A 24,173-nucleotide genomic window follows, 5' to 3' on the forward strand; every position below is an offset into this window, starting at 1 on the left:
ACGGACGTCAATATTTCAATATGAGAATGACGTATATGCAAAGAAGTAAATGCATATTAGGCGGGGGTTGTCCATGTTAAAATGAGGACAGTGTCTGTTTATACACCAGAGCAGTTTGTGCAAAATAAATCTGTGGGTATCGTCAAAGAGTTGGGCGCTCGTCTTGTAATCGGAAGGTTGCCGGTTCGATCCCCGGCTCGGTCGTTGTGTCCTTTGGCAAGACACTTCACCTGTTGCCTACTGGTGTTGGCCAGAGGGGCTGATGGTGCGATATGGCAGCCTGGCTTCTGTCAGTCTGCCCCAGGGCAGCTGTGGCTACAACTGTAGCTGCCTCCACCAGTGTGTGAATGTGAGAGTGAATGAATAGTGGTATTGTAAAGTGCTTTGAGGGCCCCGAAAAGCGCTATATCAATGCAATTTATTATTATTATTATTATTATTTATTTCTACAGTTCGATCCTGATGTGGTGTAAATGGAAATTTAGTTGCGTGTTTGCGTTCACGTCGCGGTCTAAAAGCCTCCCTGTGGTTGTTACTTAAAACCTTTCCAGAGTGGTGTACACCAGTGAATACAGACAACGTGAAGCAGCTCAAACTGAGCGGATTCACCTCATCTGCACTCTTGCTCTGCGTGTGGCTGATTATTTATTGTTGCTGACTGTGTCTTGGCTTTGGGCACGATGGTTGTTTAAAATGGTCTTCCGAGCCTCTCGGCGGTTCACTGAACACTTCTGTGTTTGTAGCTGTTTTCATCCCAGCAGACCAAAGCTCCACTCTGGTTTTGGGGTTTTTATTTTTAGCCCTTTTCTGCCCTTATCTGCGCCTGTGGTGTTGCTGCTCGCAGCAGCTGGACACGCCAGCGTCAGAAAGGACGGAGCCGGAGGTAGAAAGCCTTCGCTTTCATTTTCTTTAAGAGTTTTGAAACAATGCTGGAAAGTTCTGCAGGCAGAGTGAGAAACGGGAGAGACTGTGTTCCAGTCAAATGACCCAGAGGACATCCTGAGACAATCGCACTCATAAACTACACATAACTGTGTTTAGTGGCACTGTGTTTTGCCATAAACTCATCATTAAAATGCATTCTTCAAAAAGCTTCCACCTGTAGATGGAGTAGTTCTGTTCAGAAGACCAGTGCGTCTCTCTGTCGTCTTTGTTTTGCATTATTCTGACTCCAAATTTGTCATTTTCATTTCCTTTAAGGCGTTTTTGAAACAATCAGGTTCTGCAGGCCGAGTGTGAAACGATCTCAGAGGATCCAGTGGCTGTTAAATGACACAGAGGAGCCCTGAGATTCATCAACTACACTTAGCTTTTTCCGTTTGTGTCTCTTTAATTGTTATGCATCTCTTTGTTATTGTGTGTCTTTGAATCTCAGGATCCTGTGAACAGCTTCAGACTTGGGTTGTTGGAGGTTTCCATGTGTTTGTTGAGATCAGTGTCTGTTTCTCTGGTAGCTGCTGAGGTCTGACTTCAGTTGGTCAGAATCTCCTCTCCTGGGAAATGCTGAACTTTCCCAGAGTTCCCGCTGTCAGCCACTTATTCCCTTCCTCCTTCCCGTGCTGCCTGGCATGACCCCACCCTTCCTGCTCCGGAGGGGATTTCCCAGAATGTGTACTCCTTGGAACCCTCGCTGTGATTTGTTTGTGATTGTCACTCCAGCGAGGACGGATAGCTCACAGAGCTTACCTTTTGTTTCTCTCTGTAGAACCAGTCTTATTAGACTGAAAATGATCCATTTCTTTATCTGCTTCTTTATGAAGTAAAATAGCACTGCAACACGACTGTTCTGGGATCAGTTTGAAGCCCACAGGAGGAGATTAACACATTACGAGGATGCCACGTCCTTCCACTGGGACCCTCGGAGGGTTCAGACCTGGTTTCAGGGTTTAGGTTAGACACAGATTCAGGTTTAAGTTTGCCAACTACTGTAAAACTTGCAGGTAAAAACATGTATGTGTTTCTTTTTGGTCACATCCTGACAAGACTCTACATGAAGCTCATAGTGCCATTTTTCCAGCAATGCTGTGTGTCTGTCTGTGTGTCCTGTTGGCTCGCGGCGTGATGATGTCATCAATAATGCACTGACTGTGCTTCCTTCCCTGCTTTGTGGCGGCTGCTTGGATGTTGACACACTTACTTGGCGTTCCTGATCATGAGTTCAGATCACATTTTGTTTATTACCAAATCTTCTAAAACTGCTTCTCTGTAAAGTCCAAGATGACGTCTTTGACTTTGTGAGAGGAAAATGAAAAAGCATCAAAGATTCAGAGGGGGAAAAAAATCAGCAGATATGTCACTTAAAAATAAAATGTTTATTTCATAATAATTGTACATTTCAAACAGAGTCTGGGCTGTGTCAGCTCTAAATATACTCTGAGGTTTGCAACCAGCCATTGTTTCCTTCTTGCAAAGAGTCTTTGTCGATGTCAGAAATAGAATAAAGTGCCACTCAGTCCACCCAGTCATCAGAAAAAACAATGGCAAATGAAAAACATCAAATCTTCACATCTGCAAAGCTAAAAACATCCCAGAAGTGAATGTTAGCCTGATATCATCTCAGTTTGCCCATTAAATTCATTAAACTCCCGTCTTTACTTCCTTGTTGGATCTTTTGTCTATACTACCGGTAAGTTAAAAAATTAGGAACGTGTCCCTGTTTCCAAAACCCAAAAATGTTCAGTTACCTGTCACGTGGGACCAAAAAAGCATTAAATCTTATTTTCAAGAAGCTAAACACAATTATTTGACTCCTTCCAGCTGATTGACGAGCTGATTGTCTCTCGGGGAAATCCTTTTCTTCTAGTTTAAGCAAAGTTATTTGAATCGTGTTCAGCGTGAGCTCCACGCCATGCAGTCAGGAGAAAACTACAATCATGGCTTCTCTGAGATCACATGCCTTTGCTTATATTGATACTTTTTATAGTAAATTATGCTTTTGAAGATTTTAGTTAGCTTCTTCCCTTTTGGGCTTGGACTCAATTAGCAACGCTCACACTAACAGGAAATACCACGCTGAGATAATGTAGCTCACTTCCTGTCTCCACAGGACAAACACAGGAATCCTTCCCAGTGTCCCTCTGTTTCAGTCATCGCTATCATGCTCGTTAATCAGCTCAACGAGGGCCCTGCTGTTGCAGTCTGATGGGCTTTATTTATGAGGAACGCTTGAAAAATAAATCTCTAGAAATGTGTTTTTGTCTCCGACAGACGGATGTAAACAAGCTTTATTTACACAGAACAAGAATCGCTCATGCTCTGCTGCATCTGCTCGCTGCTGCCGGAGAAAAACGTCAACACACCGAAAGCACCGTTTGACCTCTTCCCATTGTGTCCCTCTGCCTGTCTGACGTTTCCTTCGACTCAAAGAAGACTCTGATGGTCGTTAGTGAATGCAGTTCTTCAGATCCGTGGTTCCGGCCTGCTGTATCCGCATTCATGCAGATGCACTGATTAACACTTCAGTGGGCCTGATTCACAGGGAGGAAGGTGACATTTACCAGGGAATAAACAGAGAAAATCAAACAAAAGCAGCTGAAGGAAACAAAAACAAGACAAACTTCTGTGAAAGGGACCCGACTCACTGCTTCAGCTGGACTGCTGAATGACCGTCAAACCAAATGTGCCATTTTTGAGAAGTTACTAAAGCCGACGTGGTGCACAGCAAATTGGAGCCTCAGCAGGGAATCCAGCATGCTAATGTGAAAGAGCACGGGATGTGAACCGGAGACTGCAACACTGCCTCTGCTCCAAAGTGCCGTAATCACACAAATACATGAAAAGAACTTTTCCAAATGATAGAATATGTTTTGTAAAATTCGGGACTTCAGGACAGACCAGACAGCAAGCCTGTCAGTTACAGCTTGTTCCACAGAGACTTAGTCATTTTACATTATCATTATACCGTGTTCATATTACTACTAGACAGACCCACAGTTACAGTCTGCATTGCACTGATGTCTCTGTGAATCTGCACATCAGGCTGGACTGTAGATTTAAAGCAGTGCTATAAATCAAGCTTCAGATTTGGCCTCATATTAACATGTCTGACTTCTTAAAGACTTCAAGAATATTAAACCTTAAATTTGATTCATAAAGTTGTAAATAATGTTTCCAGTCTGCTGTTTCAGTCTAAACCTCACGATCATATAAAACAATGTGAATAGTTTGTAGCTAAAAACCAACAGACATCCAGTGAGACGGTTCTGTAGTTCTTACATTCAACTCTTAAAATGCTTTTTTTTTTTTTTTTTTTTTGTAAATAAAATCCAACAAAATAAGAGCTGAAATGTGTCTGAGGTTCTCAGTAAGTTTCACATCAGGTCAGACGGATGTAAGCAAACCAGTGGGTCAGCTGATTTTAATTTATTTTTTGTTTTGTTTTTTTTGTATTTCACCTGTTTATTTATTTCCCTGCTGCCAGCGTGAGGGTGAAACAGACTTGAAATGATTTTCTGTTTGTCAGAACGAGTTGGTCTGATCTTGGTGGAAAAGCAACATGAATCCTTTGCCCTTCACGCAGTCTAAGTGTGGGAGTTCAGTCAGGACGGAGGAATTTCAGCAGCTGCGTCTGCGCTGCATCATAGAGCAGTTATAGCTCTCTATAATCCCGGCACGTTCCCTCCTCGGTGCTCGGCCGCGGCAGTGAAACTGTGGCTGTCTGGTGGCCATCTTGGGTCAAAGATGGGTGTCTGAGTGACTCGCGGTCCTCTGAGAGACAGAAGTAACTTTAAGCGTTTTATCTTGAGCTGCTGTCAACAGGTGCTGACGTTCTCAGTGACAACAAATAATCTTGGATAAGCTACGAGGAGCTCACACGTTTTCACCTGATACACAGCATGTCGTGTGCTTCGTTACATCGAAGCGCTGCAACAGTTGCAGATACACACGAAAGCTGAATACAGCAGACTGAACGGTTCTTTAAACTCAGGTCCAAAGCAGGACCGTGTCCACTGCACACATCAGATTAAAAACGCCTTCAAAAGTCTTTGGAGCTAAATGGCATGCAGCATTAAATGGCTCACAAGTCGTAGCTGTTTGTTAGCTCAGCAGGTTTAAAGGGCTGATCTGAGGTCAGTGCAGGAGAACTGTTCCAGTTCGCTCCTTCATCTCTTCATCACGTTAGAAATGTGATGGAAAGCTGTTTATATGTGTGATAAACTACAGGTGCAGGCAGGAAATGTCTCTCTATATAGCGGGACACAACCTCATTTCCTGTGCAGACAGGAAGTAGAAAGATATAATTAGAGGTGGAACCACTTCCTTGTTGCTATAACAGATCAATACTTTTGCTCCATAATAGAAGGAAATATTAAGTACTGATTCTGGATAGTAAACAGAGCAAACGTGAGAGAAAGAAACTGCTGGTTACTCAAACGGGCTCCATGATATTTTGGGATTTTTAGCTGTAACTCAGTCATGAAGTTATTCTAGCGGAGTGCCAAAAATAGAAATGTAGAGAAAATAAGCAGGATTAAATGCATCCCATCAATCATCGCAAGGCATTGATTGTTGGCTTTATTTTGGCGGGGTTGTATTCTTCTGTTAGTATTTGCAGGAAGTATTTGTTGTTTGTTGGGAGCTAAAGCTGACCAGCTTTTTAAATGAACAGATAATTAAAACCTGCAGCCTGCTTTGCTTTTTTTTTCTTTCTTTTTTTCCCCATCCTTAAATATCTGACTGTGGATCTACCAGCTGCGTGTCGGGTAGATCCACAGTAACGTTGCTTAAAAGTGTTATTTATTACTGCCAGGAACGGAGATCAGCACATTACAGGTCAAGTGTTTTCTGGGTGGAAGTTGTGTGGCTTAAGTTACTTGGTTGTTGTTGTTGGGGGGGGGGGAAATACTAATGCGAAAAATGACCAGGGGCTGTGACTTCCCGTTGATCCTGTTCGTGTCGCCGGGCAGGTTTCAAGGTCACTGACAGGGTAAGCGAGTCTGTAGAGGCTTGCAGGTCTGACTGCACTCAGGTGTGACTGCAGCTTTGTGGGAGAGGCGGTTGGACTGTATTTGACTCAAGTTGCCGGAGTCTTCCACATTTTTCTTACTGCGCGTGTTTGATTTTGGGTTTCCATGTAACTGTGCAGGCAGCCGCCTGATGGTTATCTTCAAATTTCAAATTCAAATTTTATTTGTCACGTACACAGTCATACACAGTACGATATGTAGTGAAATGCTTGGACAACTGCTCGTGACCTAAAGAAAACAAAAAAAGGAAAGGCTATGAATAAGCTCCTCCTCAGTCTCTCTGTGTTGGTCTTCAGGGAGCGGAATCGCTTTCCTGACCTCAACAGAGAGAACAGTCTGTTGTTGGGATGGCTGAGGTCCTTCACGATCTTCCTGGCCTTGGTCCAGCACCGCCTTCTGTAGATTGAGTGCAGGTCAGGGAGCTCGGAGCGGATGGTGCGCTCAGCTGATCGCACAACCCTCTGTAGAGCTCGTCTGTCCTGCATGGTGCTGTTCCCGAACCAGGTTAAGATGTTTCCCGCCAGGATGCTAATGTTAATGGTCTGCAGCGGTGAAGTGCAGTGCTTCCAGAGGGCGGACAGCCCAGTCTGACCCGGGTCAGAATATTACCTGAGTCTTAATGTGAGCTACAGAACTGCAGCTCGCTGTGTCAGTAAACAAGCCTGGCTTTCTCTGCTGACTCTCTGAGTTCAGGATTCATGCTCTTAGTACGCCTCCAGCCTGCTGCTCCCCACTCTGCCTCTTCAGCATTAGGCTAACATATTGTTGGTGGGATCAAGTACAGGAGCATGTTGGGCCTGAGCTGTGACACAGGGCGGCGTCTGATTTTCATGGTCTTCCTCAGCCAGTCATTAAAAATATGACACATCTTCTAATATTTGTAGTACATAATTAAAAGTATTGAACGCACACATAGGTGAGAGCACAGCCTGGATCACGTGACCCTGAATCCTCCCTTACTTATGCTGCAATATGTGTAGGCTGCTGGCGGCTTCCCATGATGCACTGTTTCTTTTTCACTCTATGAGCTTACACACCACTCTGCATGTAATCATCAGTTATTATTCATCTCTGCCTCTGTTCCACAGCATGTCTTCCTTCTCTCACCCCAACCAGTCACTTCAGATGGCCCCGCCCCTCCCTGAGCCTGGTTCTGCTGGAGGTTTCTTCCTGTTAAAAGGGAGTTTTTCATTCCCACTGTCACCAGAGTCTTTGCTCATAGGGGGTTATTTGATTGTTGGGTTATTCTTTGTATTATTGATGGGCAGGGGTGTCCAACTCCAGTCTTCGAGAGCTAGACCAGTATTGGTTCCCTCAGCAAACTGGAGCTAGAGTGGCTCCTGTGACTCTGTGGTGAAGCGAACACTCACCCCTCTGACGTCATCTTTTTTATTTTTGGCTCTGTGGTGAAACACTGGAGCGGTTGTGAAATATTTTAGGACTTGTTTCCATTCAGCTCCATCTTTGTCATCCCAGATGTGCAGACTGACTCTGGGCTGATTGGAGCCTTTGTTTTAAGCCTCAGAGCTGCAGGAGGCCGTCGGGGCGGACGTTGGTAAAGCTCCTCAGATTGAGCTTTATTTGTGTTCGTGTCCGCTGACAGGAACTCAGCAGCGGCCCCCTCCCCCCGCCTGCCTGTGTCTGCACCTCTGTAATCTCCCTCACTCTGTTTGTCTGAAATATCACCAACTATTCATCTGTCAGCTGTAATTTAGTTTGAAATGATAAGTCGCCTCTGCCCACTGAGGAGTTTCAGTTGAGCCTCTGAAAGACGAACACACCAGCTGCAGCTTTAATGTGAGACACAGGAGCAAAGTTTGGGGAAGAACAAATCATCCCACTGCAAACCATCAGAGATCGGTGACCGAGTAACAGAGGGACTTCTACAGGAGGTGTTACTTGTCCTGGCTCTGATTCTCCTATCATCGTGCACGTTGGTTACCAACCAGCAGCTCCTAAAGAAATCAGGGTCACAGTATGCTGTAACCAGCTGACCAATCAGAACAGCTGGAGCTTTTCATGTGTCGCCTTAAAGAGACAGGAGCTAAGATAAGAGATGCCCCCTGAGCGTGACCATTCAGGTTTATCTTCTATATCTGTACGCATCCGCAACAGAAAATAGGCCCGAATTACAGTCATGTCCAAGATTTTGTGGCCATTTTTGCCTTTTGGACACCTGCATAGTGGATTTTTTTATTTATTTATTTATTTATTTATTTTATTTTTTTTTGGCCTGTCCCGTTTGGCTCTTTTGCCATCAGAATTATTGTCTAAAGGCAAAGAAAGATGCCCAACGGATTTACTTTACCAAATTGACCATCCCAGCCTTGCCGTAATGGTCCATTTGATTCACCTTTTATTGTTTATTTTATTTTCACTTACTGAATACGGGACAGACTTGACTGGGGGAAAGAAGGGGAGAAAGAAAGAGGGAAAGAGAAACAGCTGAGAAGAGGGACGGGGGAGAAGGGCAAAAGACAAAAACCAACAGAACGGGCAGGAAAAAAAAATGCATATATCAATCACCTGGATCACCTGCTGAGAAAGAAAAAAGAAAGCAAGCAGAAGAGAACAAGAGTAATAGAATAAACAACATCACAATGATATATGGGAATATGACAGTAAATACTAAATGTTAAACATTATTGTGCAGCACATAAGATCAACAGAACACAGTGTGCTTTGAGGTAGGAGCCAAAAAGGGTGTAGTTTGTGGGTGTGATCACCCGTGTGTACACCTGTGAGCATGGACGCGCTTGTTTTTTGTTTTTTTTAAAAGGTTCCTTCATGTAATAATCTGCTAGAGGGTGTGGGGGGGCCACAGCCCCGTCCTCCAGGGCGTGACTGAAAGCAGATTTTCACCTTTAAATTAAGCAGTTTAGTCGAAGTAGTGCTGGTAGCTGGTAGAGGCTTTCAAAGCTTCATAATATTTCTGGTGGAAACCCCACTGTCAACTCTGTCACCATCTTAAAACCAGGACTCGCAACAAACACACAACATCCTCTGTCTTGTTGTTGTGATTGTTGCCATGCCAACTGCAGGCTGGCTATTACATCGTACAAACTCAGTGCAGATGCAAACCGATGAAAGTGGCCGTTGCAGGTGTGTGTCCTCACTTTCCCTGCAGGTGTCGGGAATCGCTCCTGCGACGCTTTCTTCTGATCGTGCTGACGAGCAGCTTTTCTGGATGGCTCTGTCAGATTTAGAAATGTCACGCCGTCCGCTGAAATATTTCTCCAGCCGTTTAACATCAGGCTGCAAAGCTGTTCGTCACAAGTTTCTATTAAGCCCCTGTTATTTCTGCAGGGCTGGCGTCACTGTAGCGCCGAGGGCGATGGAGGAAATGTGTCTCTCCACGCTCGTCCACCTGACATCCGTCTCCGTCTGAAGAGAACTCTGTGCACGATTGTGTTTTGATAACATGCAAACATCCCTCATCATTAAAGAGGCTCTTAACTGTCTGACGTGTAAACACTGAACTTCCTTGTTTTGGTTAGATGTCATAGCTGCCAGCCAATCACACTTGTATAAAATCGATCAGTCAGTATTTGTGTACGAGCGGCTGCTGGTGATCGCGGGCCATTCAGGAGTGATTTATGTTTATGTGGCTGTAGCGACGTACACCTCCCGTGACTTCCTCCCTCTGCGATAGGCCCTGGTTACTGCGTGTTTCTATTTATTTCTGTTTCATATCCCTTTTTTTTTTTTTTTTCCTTGCTTTGATTTGTGTTCCAGAGTCAGTTTCTCATGAACTCTTATAATCAGTTCTGTTTCTCTACTTTCACTCAAACTGTCTGCAGTTTATTTAGCTTCAGCATCAGATTGAGATTATTTCCCAGAGCTCTTGAGGAATAGAGGAGACGTCTCTGAGCACGATGCTGATACGTTTCTAATGTCCCAGACAGTGTTGACCTTTAAGGTCAGTACTCTGAGTGGACACACAAATCGCATTGCAACCAAAAGTGTCTGACTGGTATATAACAGATGCACGCAGCTCTCAGGTGCATGCGAGACCGAAGCACAAACTTCTTAGACGAGCTGTAACAGAAAGCAGAGTTATTGTCAGATAATTGTTCCTAAAACATGGTGTGGAGGCCCGGTTCAGAGGTGTAGCAGTTACAGCTCCCTGTATCATCACGGCGGCACAATCAAAGCAGCCAAGCCCTTAAATTTAAGATTTGACCAAAACAGGTGTTTTTAAAAAGGTCCTGTTGTGATTAAAGTGGAAACTATGCATTTATTTTGTACCAGGCTATAAATATGCCTTTTAATGCTGAAGTTGGATTTTTTTGGGAGTCTGTGGGGATTGACTCATTTTTGGTGCCAGTCTCAAGAGGCCTGAGCCTGAAGGCTCACACATGGTTACGAGGCCGCCTGCAGGACAGGGGGCAGTGTTTCCACAACCTGCAGTGGTCCAGTCAGACTCTGGAAACCAGTAAAACCTGAACATATTAATTATGGTTCTGCTGTAAGAAAAAAGCTAAGGCTCCATCTAATGGGAGATTAAAAAAAAAAAAAAAAGTAGAAAGGAAGTCCTCTCCCGGCTCCCCAAAACAAGGTCAGAACACAGATTTATGGGGTCATTGGTGTCACCAAAGAGGACACGGGATTGGTTCAGCTTGTTTGTAATTAGGATTATGAAGCGATTTGCATGAAATTTTCTGAGAAGTCTGTCTTGGTTACATTGTAGCTGATTCAGAGCCAGATATTGACTTTGATCTTTAATTTTTGTGTTACAGTTTCATAAATTCACAGAAGAAGGTAACGAAAAATTGTGAGACATCAGTTTGATGCTTTTTGACGCCATTTGCATCTGTCGTGGAGGAAAATTTGAGCCTTGGTGGAGCTTTGCATACAGGTGGATGACAGTGTCGCTGACCGACCATGACCATGAAACTGAGCAGAGACTAGTGCAAACTCACTCCTATAGACTGAGTGCTGTTTACAACTGAAACAGCAGTTACTGGCTAACACGGGCAGAATGTCAAGTTTCACACAGAAATTCCAAAGTGTGCTTAAAGGCAGAGCATGCAACTGAAACTGCAGGGGCTCACTCATTCATTCTGGTTGTAAGATGCTTGTGGTTGGTGCACTGAGCAGTGGAAATGGAGTCAGAAAACGCACATTTTAATTGAGCTTTTTAATGAGTGTGGTCTCCTCTGCTGTAGCTTCTTTGCACCACCTGCTGTTTGTTTGATGAACTGCAGGTTTGTTTGTTTTCTGATTGCTCGTGTTTGTGTTGTCGTGGACCTGAGAGTCCTGATCTGACCTGACTCAAATTTCAGAAACCTGCACCACTCCTCCTGGATTAAAGAGACCTGTACGTGCACATCACCTGCACAGGTGTGTTTAAGAGCAGTAAAGACGCTTAATGTTCATCTAAGTGGAAATCAGTCATTCCTGCTCAGCTCTCTGCAGAGATTCACTGTGTTTAAATGAAAGTAAAAGGAGTGTTTGAGGATTTTGTGCAATTGATGATATTTGAACGATATTTTGGTTTAGATTCACTTAAACTGTTGTGTCATCAGAAATGAGCCTTTTCTTCTGAACGGCTACATTTCAAACATACCATTGATACTGAGAAAATCAGAGGCTGTGGTAGGGCGTAAAAAAACTGGAAATTGTTGTTTTTAGCCCCCCCCCCCCCAATCTCCATCCTCTGTTTAAGGGAAGCTTTGTAGGTTAAGTTAGGTTAAGTACTAAGTGCTGTGCTTAAAACTTGAAGTCAGGCTTGTGGTACTTCCACAGTATTGACGTTTTTATGTCACCACTGGTTATGAAGTGACTTCCTGCATCTGTCCTTGTGTTTCAGAGAAACTTTACAACTCCCAGGGTCCAGAACTCCGGCGGTCCCTCTTCTCTCTCAAACAGCTCTTCCAGGTAACACGCTCACCTGTCAGAACTTTACTTCTCGTTTAAGCACAGCTCAGCTTACACTCACGTGAAATGATTTTACCGTGTTTTCCGCACTATAAGGCGCACTTAAAATCCTTTCATTTTCTCAAAAATCGACAGTGCGCCTTATAATCCGGTGCACCTTATGTATGAATTCTGGTTGTGCTCACTGACCTAGAACCGATTTTATGTGCTACACGGTGCTTAACAATCTGTCAAAAAATGTTTTGGTAAGTCTTTGGTAAGCTACGAAGCTGCACTGCTTGATGGATTGTCAGAGCACTACAGCTACCATAGTCAGGAGTCTCCCAGAGTAATCTGGGTCCTAAACTCCGTCCTTTCAAGTCCAAAACACTGCAGCATCACTGAAAGGTAAAACCTGTGCAATTTCTTTTGTCTTTAATAAAATGATCAGCGTTCTGCTCTACCAGGTGTAACAATTAAGTTTAACATCCAGGCATCCATGAAAACATAATTTATTCAATTTAACGGAGTTAGATGTTAGCAGGAAGTTAACTCGCTAGTTACCTAAGCATGATATAGCATGTTCTGACTGAGAGATTTCTGAAAAAATTCAAACGTACAGCTCTGCTATCACTTCCAACATAAATGAAGACAGAAAACTAAACAGCAGTGATGTTTGTAGGGTTACTGAAGTTGGGCTAGCTGGTATATAATGATGTGCTAGCGACACAGTTATGTTAGCATAACATAAACGCAGTGAAGCTGGAGGATGAACGCTAACGCTTTCCCACTGGATAAAAGTGAACTCGAGGGTTCCCGATGGTTAGAGACAAATGCAATCGCATGGCAGGATGCTTTAAATGGACCAGACTTCAGTCAGGAGAACAACTGAGATAATCCATCCACAATACGAGGTTAGTCATTCATATACTGCAACAACATGGGAATAGAGCAGCTGCCAGAGAATTCAACATTAATGAATCAATGGTACAGAAGTGGAGGAAGCAAAAAGAACAAGTTGAGTAAAGTTGACTGACTGTTTTGTTTCGCTTAATGTGCCTTATAGTCCAAAAAATACTGTACTTCTTTTCAGCTGAGGTCTTGATTGCATTCGTCTAGTACAGCGGTCCCCAACCCCCGGGCCTCGGACCGGTACTGGTCCATGAGTCTTTGGTACCGGCCGCGAGAGTTGAGGCTCAGGTCTGAAATGTATGGTTTTCAGGGTTTTTATCGGTTTTCAGCATTATTTTTGTCATCGTTTTTATCGTTAACTCGGTTTTCCTGGGTCTTTTTACGTGTGTTATAAATAAATCTTCTTTTTTTCAGTACCGGTACTAGTTTTATTTTGTTGTATTTATCCGTGACACCTTAAAGGCCGGTCCATGAAAATATTGTCGGGCATAAACCGGTCCGTGGCGCAAAAAAGGTTGGAGACTAGTCTAGTAGTCTGAGCTAGAGCCTGGGAGACGCCTGCACCTGTTGTTTGCTCTGTGGCTGTAGTTTTAGTTTCTCTGGTTGCTACGTAGATTTTTTTAGGTTTATTCTGATTAACATTAGAAAAAAGAATCTCCTCTAAAAGTGGAAATAATTAATGGCAGCCACCTGATGTAGTGTCTTTGGCTAACGATGATGTAAAAACGTCTTAAATGCAAACCAGCTGTTTAAAGCTTCAAACAAAAATTCGAACAACCCTCTCGGATCTGTTTATCCTGCATGATTAAAGGAAATGGGTCACACAGGTCACACTGCTGCTGGTTCCTGTAATATCTGGTAATTATGAGACAGTCTTCAGATTTCTTCAGTGGCCGTTGGCATGAATGTTGTAACTGCAGCTGACTCTGACACAAAGTCAGACTCACAAGAACGCACACGTTAGGAAAACAAGTGACTGCAGGAGCCGAGTTTGGTGTTCCTGATCAAAGTTCATCAGCGAGTGGCTTCTTACTGCTCGAGGCCACTTCGAGGCATAACAATACACTTCAACACCACGTTCCCACACTTGCCTTCCCCACGCTGCAGCACTGGCATTTCAAAGGCAAAATATGAGGAAATATTTGATTATTATATGAGTTTGATTATATGAGAAACTGACTTCACCCTGAGAAGCAGCTGCGGGGACATCCTGTTTCTATATTAATCCATCAGCAAAGATAATATAAACACATACAGCACAAAAGTCACATGAGCCATATCTGTGAAACGACAGACTCTGAAGGTCAGCACATAAACTGGCCTGAAGTTCTTGAGATTAACTGTTGACATATTAATGTGTTGCTTCATGCTTCTGTCTGTGCGAGCTGTTGTTACCTGTGAGGAGCCGCTGCCTTGCAGGCTAACCTCAGGGAACAAAGGTCTGACTTCACTTCAGTATTAAAAACAAGCTGCAGTGTGACTGCCTCTGCAGCAGGAGCTCTGTCTCTGTAACACCGGCTGGAACGGTCTCCTAAACGAGTCTTTTCTGTCTGTAGGATGATAAAGACCTGGTTCCAGAGTTCGTGGCCTCTGACGGGCTGACGTGTTTCATTAAAGTCGGGGCGGAGGCCGACCACAACTACCAGAACTACATCCTGAGAGGTGAGACTCCACCGACTCTGAGGATTAAAGGGAGGCTGTGAAACCTTTGAATGTTTGCGTGTGCGCAGAGATGCTCAGAGCACAGAGGTCAATCACATAAGGCGAAAAAGCATTTGTAAATCCCAAAAACGCTCCTCTAACTTCATCGTGCCTGAGCTGTCACACGGCTGAACACAGATCTGTGAGAAGCCTGTCTGAAGCAGATATTCACTCAGTGAACGTGCCTGATGTGAAGGTTTGTGTTTAACTGTAGGACTATTTAGTTTTTGGTCTAACGCAGCTCATAATCCTGCAGGTAATCCACCTGCTCGGGCGTTTAGGAGATCTACAGTGACACACGAACATTAACACCAGCTTCAGTTTAACAGGAAAATTGATTTAGTTTAATTTAATATCAGAAGGTTATAGTAGACGAACTCGAATATTGGTTCAGTTGATGCAAAGTTTAGATGTGTGTTGTGTTTTTTAATGGTGAGATTTGCTGTAAAGCTTACTGAGGTTACTTTGAATTACAGCATTTTGGATCAGCTGGAAGCTTTTAGTATAACTGGAAAAGGAAAAACAAGCCCAGAAGCACAAATGTGTAAATTATTGTGTCAGCTGCAGCACTTTCTGCCCGGCAGGCACAATTTCACCCAAATGACAGGAACGCAAACAGTGGCAGCAGTGAAACTTGGCGCTTTCGCTAGGAACGTGCCGACGGCGCCAGCGCAGAAGCGCAGACCTGGGGCCGCGTGCTCGGATCGCCGCATGCTCTCGTGTTCGGTCAGAATGGAAACGGAGCTTCGGCTTCACAAGTCCAGCAAACCCACAGAAAGCTGAGTCAGCGCTGCAGATTATAGTCTGCAGCTGCTGGAGCCTCCTGTGGAAACGCCAGCGCTCATGCATCTGTCTGTGTGTCCTCAGCTCTCAGTCAGATCATGCTGTTTGTGGACGGCATGAACGGAGTGATCAACCACAACGAGACGGTGCAGTGGCTGTACACGCTGACGGGAAGTTCGGTGAGTCCTCGGACCTCAGAGCAGTGGTGCGACGCCACCTGCTGGTCAAACACTCAACACGTTTTTCTGTTTTAGTCTCGCCTGGTGGTGAAAACTGCCCTGAAGCTGCTCATCGTCTTCGTGGAGTACTCGGAGTCCAACAGTCCTCTGCTCATCAGAGCCGTCAACACCGTGGCTGGACAGAGAGGTGCGCACAAAAACGCAGATGATGGTTTTATGTAAGATCACATATAACGTGTCTGTAACGTTTACTCTCATTAGCTGCTCCATGTGACCTATCACCTCTTCCTCTGACGGATGCCCTGAATGTGACGTGGGTAGCTTCACCAGGTGCTCAGCCGTATGATGATCACGTGTTTTTGTGTGTGTCTGGCAGCTGCGAAGCCATGGAGTTATATGATGGAGGTCCTGGAGGAGAGGAACGGCGCCGACACGGAGCTGCTCGTGTTTGCCATGACACTCATCAACAAGGTAAGCAAAATTTCCAAATGTAAGCGAGAAGGTCAGAAGTTGGGAAGTACAAACTCACTCCTCCGTGTGCTTCTCAGACTCTGGTGGCGCTCCCGGACCAGGACTCGTTCTACGATGTGACGGACAAGCTGGAGCTGCTGGGGATGGAGGCCGTCATCCGCAAACACATGAACAACAAGGGGACGGAGCCAGACCTGCGGACGCAGTTCACCATATACGAGGTAACGACGAGAAACGGGGATTTAAATACATTTCCATTTTTGAGGAACACGTGCTGCCTCCAAACAGACGTCTTTTTCAGTGAAAGTCTCTCGGTGAAAGCGCCCTGCCAGCAGGTCCTGAGTGCTACAGCTGCCCTGCTGTAGTTCAACCTTTAAAAACATTTACTGTTATCAATAAAAAATCGTGGCTCCATCTCGGCTTTATTTGCATTTTGCACAACATCCCAACATTGAGTGCTGATACGGCGAGATTTAGGATGTGTGTGCACAGTGATGCCGCTTCAGTGTGTAACGAGCAGCAATCGCAGGATTTATGGCGCTAATATGAGAAGCATTGGATTTATGAGCCGCACATCTGTAACCAGCACATCATCATTCAGTCATGTGACTTCTGTTACCCCTTATATGAGGGATCTTAGAGCATGCTCAGTCTTTCTGTGTGTGTGCGTGTGTGCAGAATACTCTGAAGTACGAAGACGGTGAGGTGGATGACTCCTCCCCCCTCCTACGTAAAGAGAGACGAAAGTTGGCGACCGGCGAGCAGGACGGATCGAGGGGCCGCCGCCACTTGTCCAGTCAGAATCTTCTCAACGCCCGCACCTCGCCCACGTCCTCATCTCCCTCCACCACCCCAACCACTCCTACCCTCTTCTTGTCATCTTCTGTCAACTCCTCAGTGTCACCAGCCACCTCCCCCGCTGCGTCTCCCACAGTCTCCCCCGCTGCGTCTCCCACCGTCTCCCCGGTCATCTCCTCCCCGAGCCCCACGGCAGGTCTCGGCAGCAGGGCCTCGTCCCCGCTGGCCTCCGAGCACAGCAGCTCCTCCTCCAGTCCATCCGGATCCCGGACAGAATCTCCGCTGCCGCCCCACATGTCCCCCAACGGCACCGTGGACACGGAGCAGGGAACAAAAACGCCGCCAAGCCCGTGAGTTCACTCTGCTCGTGACCTTTACCTCCTGATTCTGATCATTAATAATCAATTAGACTAATCAATGAGAGCTAGTATAACATTCAACAGCTCCAGACGTTTCGCTAAACGGAGCCCAAGTAGAAACCTGAAATCGAGGCAGTAGCGGAGGTTCAGATGTGCAAGCGTGCTTTTCTGCAGGTTTGTGGGAGGAAACGACCTGAAGTCCTTCCTGCAATCGTGACTCTCCTGCAGGTCAAACGCCGTGTCGGCTGTTAATCGGAGGCAGCGGTCAGACTGCGTCTCCCTCGGGTGTTGTGGTCTGCGCCGTCGCCTTCTCCCGCTGCTCAGTTTACCAAGTTTAGCCCGACAGACGGAGCGAGGAGGGGGGGAGACGGGGGGCGTGTTTTGTTTGGAAGCAGCTTTTCTGTGAGTTCAATCAGCAGGAATGTTTGTCCTCAGCGGGTAAACCTTTCTGCTCGTGTTTGGCCTCTGCAGAAACGGGCGTTTAAAGGGACGCCGGCAGGTTGAATGTTAGTTGTGTTTTAGTCATTGCAGAGCCAGAGGGGAAACTGGTTTCAGTCATTCTGGGTTCACAACCAAGACTTGTTCGAGTTCGTGAAACCGTCATGATCTATATTATAATCTAAACATCAATCAGCCATAACAACAGAAACACTGAAAACGGCTGACGTGAGGAGCAGCGATCCTGTCACTGCAGAGGAATGTTTTGCTGGGAAACGTTGCATCCTGTTCTTCATGTGGTCCTTATTTGAACATGTACCACCGCCTGGAGAAACTGCAGGCCTCGAGGGCCGGTGTCCTGCAGGTTTTAGATGTGTCCTTGATCCAACACAGCTGATTTAAATGTCTAAATGACTTCCTCAACATGTCTTGAAGTTCTCCAGAGGCCTAATCATGTGATTGAGGTGTGCTGACCCAGGGTGAGATCTAAAACCTGCAGGACACCGGCCCTCGAGGCCTGGAGATCCCCACCGCTGGCCTAAACATTCTAAGTTTTCTTGTTTTAGTTAAGTGACTGGTTTGATTTTAAAAACGGGTGTAAATATTTTTAAAGGTGATTATTGTCATGATGGCAGAATAATCAGGAGGATTTTCCAGTTGTGGTGATTTTCAACAAATCACACCACCGTGGACGCCTTCTCTCACCTCTGGTTATGTTTTTTCTTCCTCTTATCTCGGGCTCTTTTTCTGTTTGGGGTTTTTTGTTTTTTTTCCCCCCTCATCTGGGTGTCTTGGTGTCGGTTCTGTCTCTGATTTAACCACCGATTCCCTCCCCTCTCTCTCTCTCCCTCGCTGTGCTGTCCTGCATCTTGACCACTAGGAGTCGCTCTTTCCTCAGCCACCACATGTCGTCTCTGGGTCTAAGCAGGAAGTCCAGGTTCTTCTCCAAAACCAGCTCCATCTCTGAGGAGCATCGGGCCGACTGCAGGTCTGTAGCACTGAGACAGACCTCAAACCTGCAACCAGGACTCCTGCCTGTCTGCTGTCGACTAACAAACACTCTGCAGTCATGCTCGTGCTCCCTGCAGCACTCTGTCCGCTGCCATGCCTTCAGTCCCTTTAGGATTCACAATCACTGTCATTATTTATTTTACGTTTTGTTGCAAAATCACAGACCAATAACATGCGTTTCTCACTATCATGTATATTTCTCATACCACACAAGCTTAAGGCAACTATTGTGTAAACTGGTGTAGCTGAACTTTTAGCTTTCAGTCTTACTCACATCCACTCTGCTGTCCACACAGCTCTGTGAAAAACCTGCTGTAACAGGAACTCATTAAGGGTTCATCTAACATCTGGTCACATGTTCCTCACTGACCAGCCAGACGCTGACAGTAGCACTGATTTTCTTGATGGTCGCTGCAGACGTGGAGCAACACACACACACACACACACACACACACACACACACACACACAGCAGTGGTGGAATGAACTGGCAGAGAGCAATGTTTTTAAAGCAGTCTCACTCTCTTCTGTGTGTGTGTGTTACAGTCCATCCTCGCCAGATCTCTCTCTGCACGAGAATTCCCAGTCGAATCTGCAGCAGCTCGACAACAAGACGGAGCCCAAAACTAAAGCGAAGTAAGTGAATCAGTTGATTTTTGGGGGGGGCGCTCTGTTTTTTCTGTTTGTTTGTTTAACGGACGGTTAAACCACGCGTCTCTGGCATCGCTGTGCAGGGTCATCACTGCAGGAGGGATCAGGTTTAGCCTTTTAAATGGTCCAGCGTTGTTCTGGAACTTTGTGGGTTATTTTAATCTGTGACCTTCATTATTTTTCTTTTATAAAAACTTGATTATATTCTGTGTTTAAATTCCTGGCTGATGTTTTCCCGTTCAATCCCGTGTATAGAGCATCCAGATAATTTTATGGAAAATGTAATTATTATTTTGAGATGGATTATGTCAGTTTTCCTGGATAATTTCCTGACGTTGTTTTTATTTATTTCTAAAACGATACTTTTTTAGGACTGTTTCTTTATCTTATCTGTTATCATCTTTATTGCGATCTTTTAAAATCTGACGTTTTTATCTTTTTGGATCATTTTAGTTGAACTTTTTCTTCCATGTTTAAGTTGTTGTTGTCTCGTTACCTTTTCTTTGAGTTTTTTTTGTCAAAGATGATTTTTGGCTCTGATTTTCAGTTTGATAAAAACTGTGACGATGCAGTAAGAAGGGCTGCAGACGGTAAAAAGTTCAGCCGCAGCGTCTTCGCTCTCGCCGTTATTACTCTTTACTCTCGGCGCACTTCCTCTTTCAGTTATAACATTATAATGTGTTGTCTGTTTGTCTCTCCTCCAAAATTCCTGCTCCTTTTTTTTTTTTTTCCCCGTCTCCTTTTATTCCTCTCCCAGCTCTGGGGAGGATGAGGAGCTCCTCTGGTAAGTACACGTCTCCTCCTGCTCCTCCTCATCGTCCTGTGTGTCTGTAGTCGTCAGTCTGGTGTTCAGCTGCATAAAATGAGTCTTTGACTAGTAACACTTTTGTACATCAGGCTGGATTCAGGTGCTTCGATAAGGGAGGGGAACCTTTAACTGACCTCATTCATCTCTCAGTGCTGAACACTTTTCTTTTCAGGCTCTATTTGTTTGGTTTCGGTTTCTGCTTTTTTACGTGATTCTCTGGATTGTCTCATTGTTAGAAGCTGGGCCACAGATACAGAGGTCTGACTTTGAAGGGGCTCCTTTAAGGGTTTTTATGCAGCTGAGCACCTGTCAGCAGGTTTTACGTTAAAGTAGCCGGTTACCAGCATGCAACTGCTGCCTGAACAGGATGATGAAAGCCTGCTGGTGTGCGTGTGTGTGTGTGTGTGTGTGTGTGTGTGTGTGTGTGTGTGTGTCATGCTCAGATGTGTATTGTGTCTCTACAGCCCAATTGACTGTAATGTAAATCAGGACAAGCCGGTGCTGAGGAAGTTTGAGTAAGTACTGGTGCAGCCCCACTGCATGCTGGGAGTTGCAGGGATGGTTGTCGGGCTCTGGTGATTGTGTTTGGGTTGTGTGTGTCATCACTGAAATCAACTTTAGGACTCTTTGTAGTTTGGAGTAAAGGTGAGTCAACGGGAAGTGATTAATTCATGTGATTCAAAGTGACGGTAACTCACCCGTGTGTGTGTGTGTGTGTGTGTGTGTGTGTGTGTGTTGGTTGGACTGCATCACCTCAGTGGGTTGGGTTGTGTGTTATGACGCTGTCTGAGTGACATTTAAACTCCCTTAATGCAGATTTAAGGCTGCTGCTTTTATGTCATTTTGGGTTTTCAAACGAGGCGACCGGCGTGAAAGAATCGTGCCGATGTCGTTCGGTGTAATGACGCCGTGCACGGTCTCGTCGTGATCTTTCAGCCAACGATGGCTGCCGTTCTGTGTCGACTGACCAAAGAGAGAAAGCAGCACTGTAAAAGGAAACGCTCAGAGTAGATGGACATGGATTCCTTCAAAGAAAGCTGAAGCTTGTTTGTAGCAGCGGGATGTAGCATGGAAACATGCGTTGGATGCATTCATGCATTGTCACATGTTACATGCAGTCTGTGTGCATGTCAGGGTCTTTAGCTGCTGCGGGGTCACATTTTGCAGCAGGATGTGCAGCAACGGATCAAAGAAGCTCAAAGTGACGCCGTCTCTAATGTTCTCAGCTCAAGTCTCACACAAATGAGAAGCACAAGCAAAGCCTCCAGTATCTCTGTGCTAAATGTAGATTATCTATTTCCCAGCACACAAACCCTGCTGTAGTTTTCTCTTGGTCCTGGTCCTGGTCTGGATCTGTTGTCCTCCTGTGGTTCAGACCAGAACAATAGAAACTCATAAAGTGAAGCAAAAATGTAGCTGTGTGATTTTTGGGAGGCAGCTGCAGCCACTAAACACAGACGTGAAGCCCAGATCGTCGATCGCAGAGCCGAACCCGGCAGCTCTGCGGTCCCCCGGACCTGGACCCGCTCCATCTCCAAAAGTACCGCTCTCCACTCCACTGTACTGCACTGTACTGGTACAAATAAGCTAACTACATGTGTATTGATATACATGGTATAGCATACTTTTCAGTATGCTTGCAGCTAAAACTTGTGTAAAAACAATTTCTCACATAAGAAGTGTTTCTCTCCACTTGGCTGAGAGAAACCTCTTAAGACGCCTCCAAATCTCTGCCACTATTAAAGACTTTAAACTAATCAAAGATGATATAATAATATTTCTGTCTGAATATGTAACTAATGCAAAGTTTCTGCACATTCTACGGAAACGTTACAAAATACTCTTTATGCTTTCAAAGTGACTACAGGCGTGGATGGGCAGCGATAACCAAGGACCCCCGTGTCTCTGTACGAAGTGACCTCAGATAAAAGATGCAAAACAACCACAAAGAGTGAGAAAACAGCCCACACGGCCCTGTTTTCAGCAGTAACACAGTCGGTTATGTTTGGAAGGTGGTTTGGACTTTTCAGAAGCGTCTCCTGCTTCTGCTCCACTTTTATCTAAATATGACTTTTCTTAGAGGAGCCCATCGCCGGCTCCAACTTTGGGACCAATCGTTTTGTGAGTCTCTCCTACTCACAGCTTTTTTTTTTTTCTTTTTTTTTTTTTTTGTAGAACCAGTCATCGATGAGGAAACTGCACGCTGTCACAAACAGACACATTATGATTACCATGCATCCACACTGACCCCCTCATGTGACCAAAGAGCGTCTCATTTCATAAAATTAACTAGAAAATGTTAAATTAGCGCGGACCTCTGAACGCTGAAATGAGAAGAGATTCTTTGGTGGCCAAGAACAACTGAATAATAAAAACACCATATAAAAATTATGTGTTTGGGTTTGTGTGTGTTTGTTGGCTCCGCGGCTCAGCGGTCCGTCCAAATCCTGACATATTAAAGTCATAAATCTGCACCGGTGGGATGTTTCAGTGCTGCGGATGTGGGGGGAGGGGTGTGTTGCTGGTGGTGGGGCTGACCGCGTCCTCCGGTCCTGAGTTTGGTTTGGTTTTGTCTTTTGTAACTCTGGGTGGAGTCTAATTGCTGGTGTTTAATCTGGTTTGGTTTGCAGTTGAGAATAAAAATGAATCTGAGATCAGTTTGACTGCGATGATTCGGTATTAAAGTAACTTAAGGGGGACCTTTTCCACTTAAATTTGCCTCCTGATTGGCAAACCTCCATAAGTAGCACCTGAGCTTTTAAATATGTTGACCTATTTACTTGAAACTTTGGCCAAACCTTTGTTTAATATGATCGTCCAAAAGTGCAACGATCAGAAGAAGACAGGAAATAAGAGAAGAGACTGAAAAGGTCCTCTTTAACTTGACGCGAGAAGTCCAGAGTTTGCCTCCCGGCTCCTCAAAGCAGCCTCGAAGTCTGGGATCAGGTCTAATCCCTTCCCCCCTCTCCTCTCTCTCTTTTCTCAGAGACGCCTTCCTGCGCATCCTGGCTGCCCAACAGTGGCAGAGGAAGCGAAAAACTAAAGACTTGAGCGAGATTAAGTTGCCCTCACTTGATGATGCCGTAACGTCAACTTTGGAGGGGACAGCGGACGAGGGCGCAGCCGAAGTGCCGTCACGTCACGGTAAAGCTTCACATTACAGTCAGAGAGCTGCACACAGCCTCCTGATGTACACGTGGTTCTGTTACTGTGTGATGGTGTTAATGCTGCTCCTGTGACTCCAGATTAAGTGAATGTGTGAGCTGACAGCCACTCTTCTGCTTCGTGTGTGTGTTCAGACTCAACATCAAGCAGTTTGGAAACAAACGGACATTCAGACTCCCAGGATGACCCAGGTGAGAGCCTACAGCTGCCCTCTACAGGCAGAGACAGGAACTGCAGGACACATCTTCTCCTGAATCAGTCTGTTGGCATAAACTTAAAAACCAGTGTTTTTGTCTGCAGCACCGCTTGTGCAGCGACAGGGCAGCACGTTATCCAACGACACAAAGTTCATGCTCGACATGCTCTACTCAAAGACGGGACCCATGAGCCCCTCTGCAGCTGCAGACACCAATGAAGAAGAGAGGAGCTTCGTGCCTGGTGAGAGAGCCGCTTTTCTGCAGCTCGCTGCACATCCCAGACTTTATTAATATTATGACAATAAATAAAGTTGCAAAAACGTTCTTCTGTTCTTTTGTGATTTCGTTCCCTTTCCCATCAGGTGACGATGTGGCTGCTCGGGGTCGTGTGACTGAGCGTCTGTCCAGCTTCAAAGCGCGCTCGGCAGAGTCCTCCACCTCCAACGAGAGCAGCGCCTCCCGCAGGGCAGAGCTGGAGAGTCTGGAAGGCTCAACGCAGGCGGCACGAGCCCGACTGGCTGAAGAACAGGTCAGAACATGAAGGACGTTATTCTGTCTGCAGATGTTTTTCTTCTTCTTCTCTGTGGATCCGCAGGTTTTTAAAAGCAGTGTTTCTGTACTCGGTTTATCCTTCGTTCTTTAGTCACTTATCTGCATCTATCTTTAAAGTGAATCGGGTTTTAGTTGATGCACCGAGTTACTGTACAGGCATGAGCCAAAACCTGATGGTCTGGATAAGTAGAGTTTCTTGGGTCTATGAGAACATTCAGGTGAGGAGCTGAACTTCTCCAACAGGACTCTAGAGATTCTCTGAAATGTCGTGAGGAGCTCAGCAGAGTTCCTGTAACGAGTGCTGAGGTCATTTCTGAGACACGA

General features: G+C 45.3%; 1 protein-coding gene across 1 annotated transcript in view; it reads left to right on the forward strand.

Annotated features, from left to right (window-relative positions):
* The window catches only part of fhod1 (formin homology 2 domain containing 1), a 50,533-nt gene that overhangs the window by 16,173 nt on the left and 10,187 nt on the right, over positions 1–24,173 (forward strand). The window contains exons 4-18 of the mRNA XM_085358208.1: positions 11,779–11,846; positions 14,294–14,399; positions 15,306–15,400; positions 15,476–15,587; positions 15,777–15,871; positions 15,949–16,092; positions 16,550–17,019; positions 18,347–18,454; positions 19,023–19,112; positions 19,885–19,911; positions 20,400–20,450; positions 22,922–23,079; positions 23,235–23,291; positions 23,401–23,538; positions 23,660–23,826. Of these exons, the coding sequence (XP_085214334.1) occupies positions 11,779–11,846; positions 14,294–14,399; positions 15,306–15,400; positions 15,476–15,587; positions 15,777–15,871; positions 15,949–16,092; positions 16,550–17,019; positions 18,347–18,454; positions 19,023–19,112; positions 19,885–19,911; positions 20,400–20,450; positions 22,922–23,079; positions 23,235–23,291; positions 23,401–23,538; positions 23,660–23,826 (1,886 nt within the window). The remainder of the gene's footprint in view (positions 1–11,778; positions 11,847–14,293; positions 14,400–15,305; positions 15,401–15,475; positions 15,588–15,776; positions 15,872–15,948; positions 16,093–16,549; positions 17,020–18,346; positions 18,455–19,022; positions 19,113–19,884; positions 19,912–20,399; positions 20,451–22,921; positions 23,080–23,234; positions 23,292–23,400; positions 23,539–23,659; positions 23,827–24,173) is intronic.

This window comes from Diplotaxodon limnothrissa, linkage group LG1 (assembly GCF_057381915.1).
Source record: "Diplotaxodon limnothrissa isolate DT_005_m linkage group LG1, D_limnothrissa_male_GT1.1, whole genome shotgun sequence".
NCBI lineage: Eukaryota > Metazoa > Chordata > Actinopteri > Cichliformes > Cichlidae > Diplotaxodon > Diplotaxodon limnothrissa.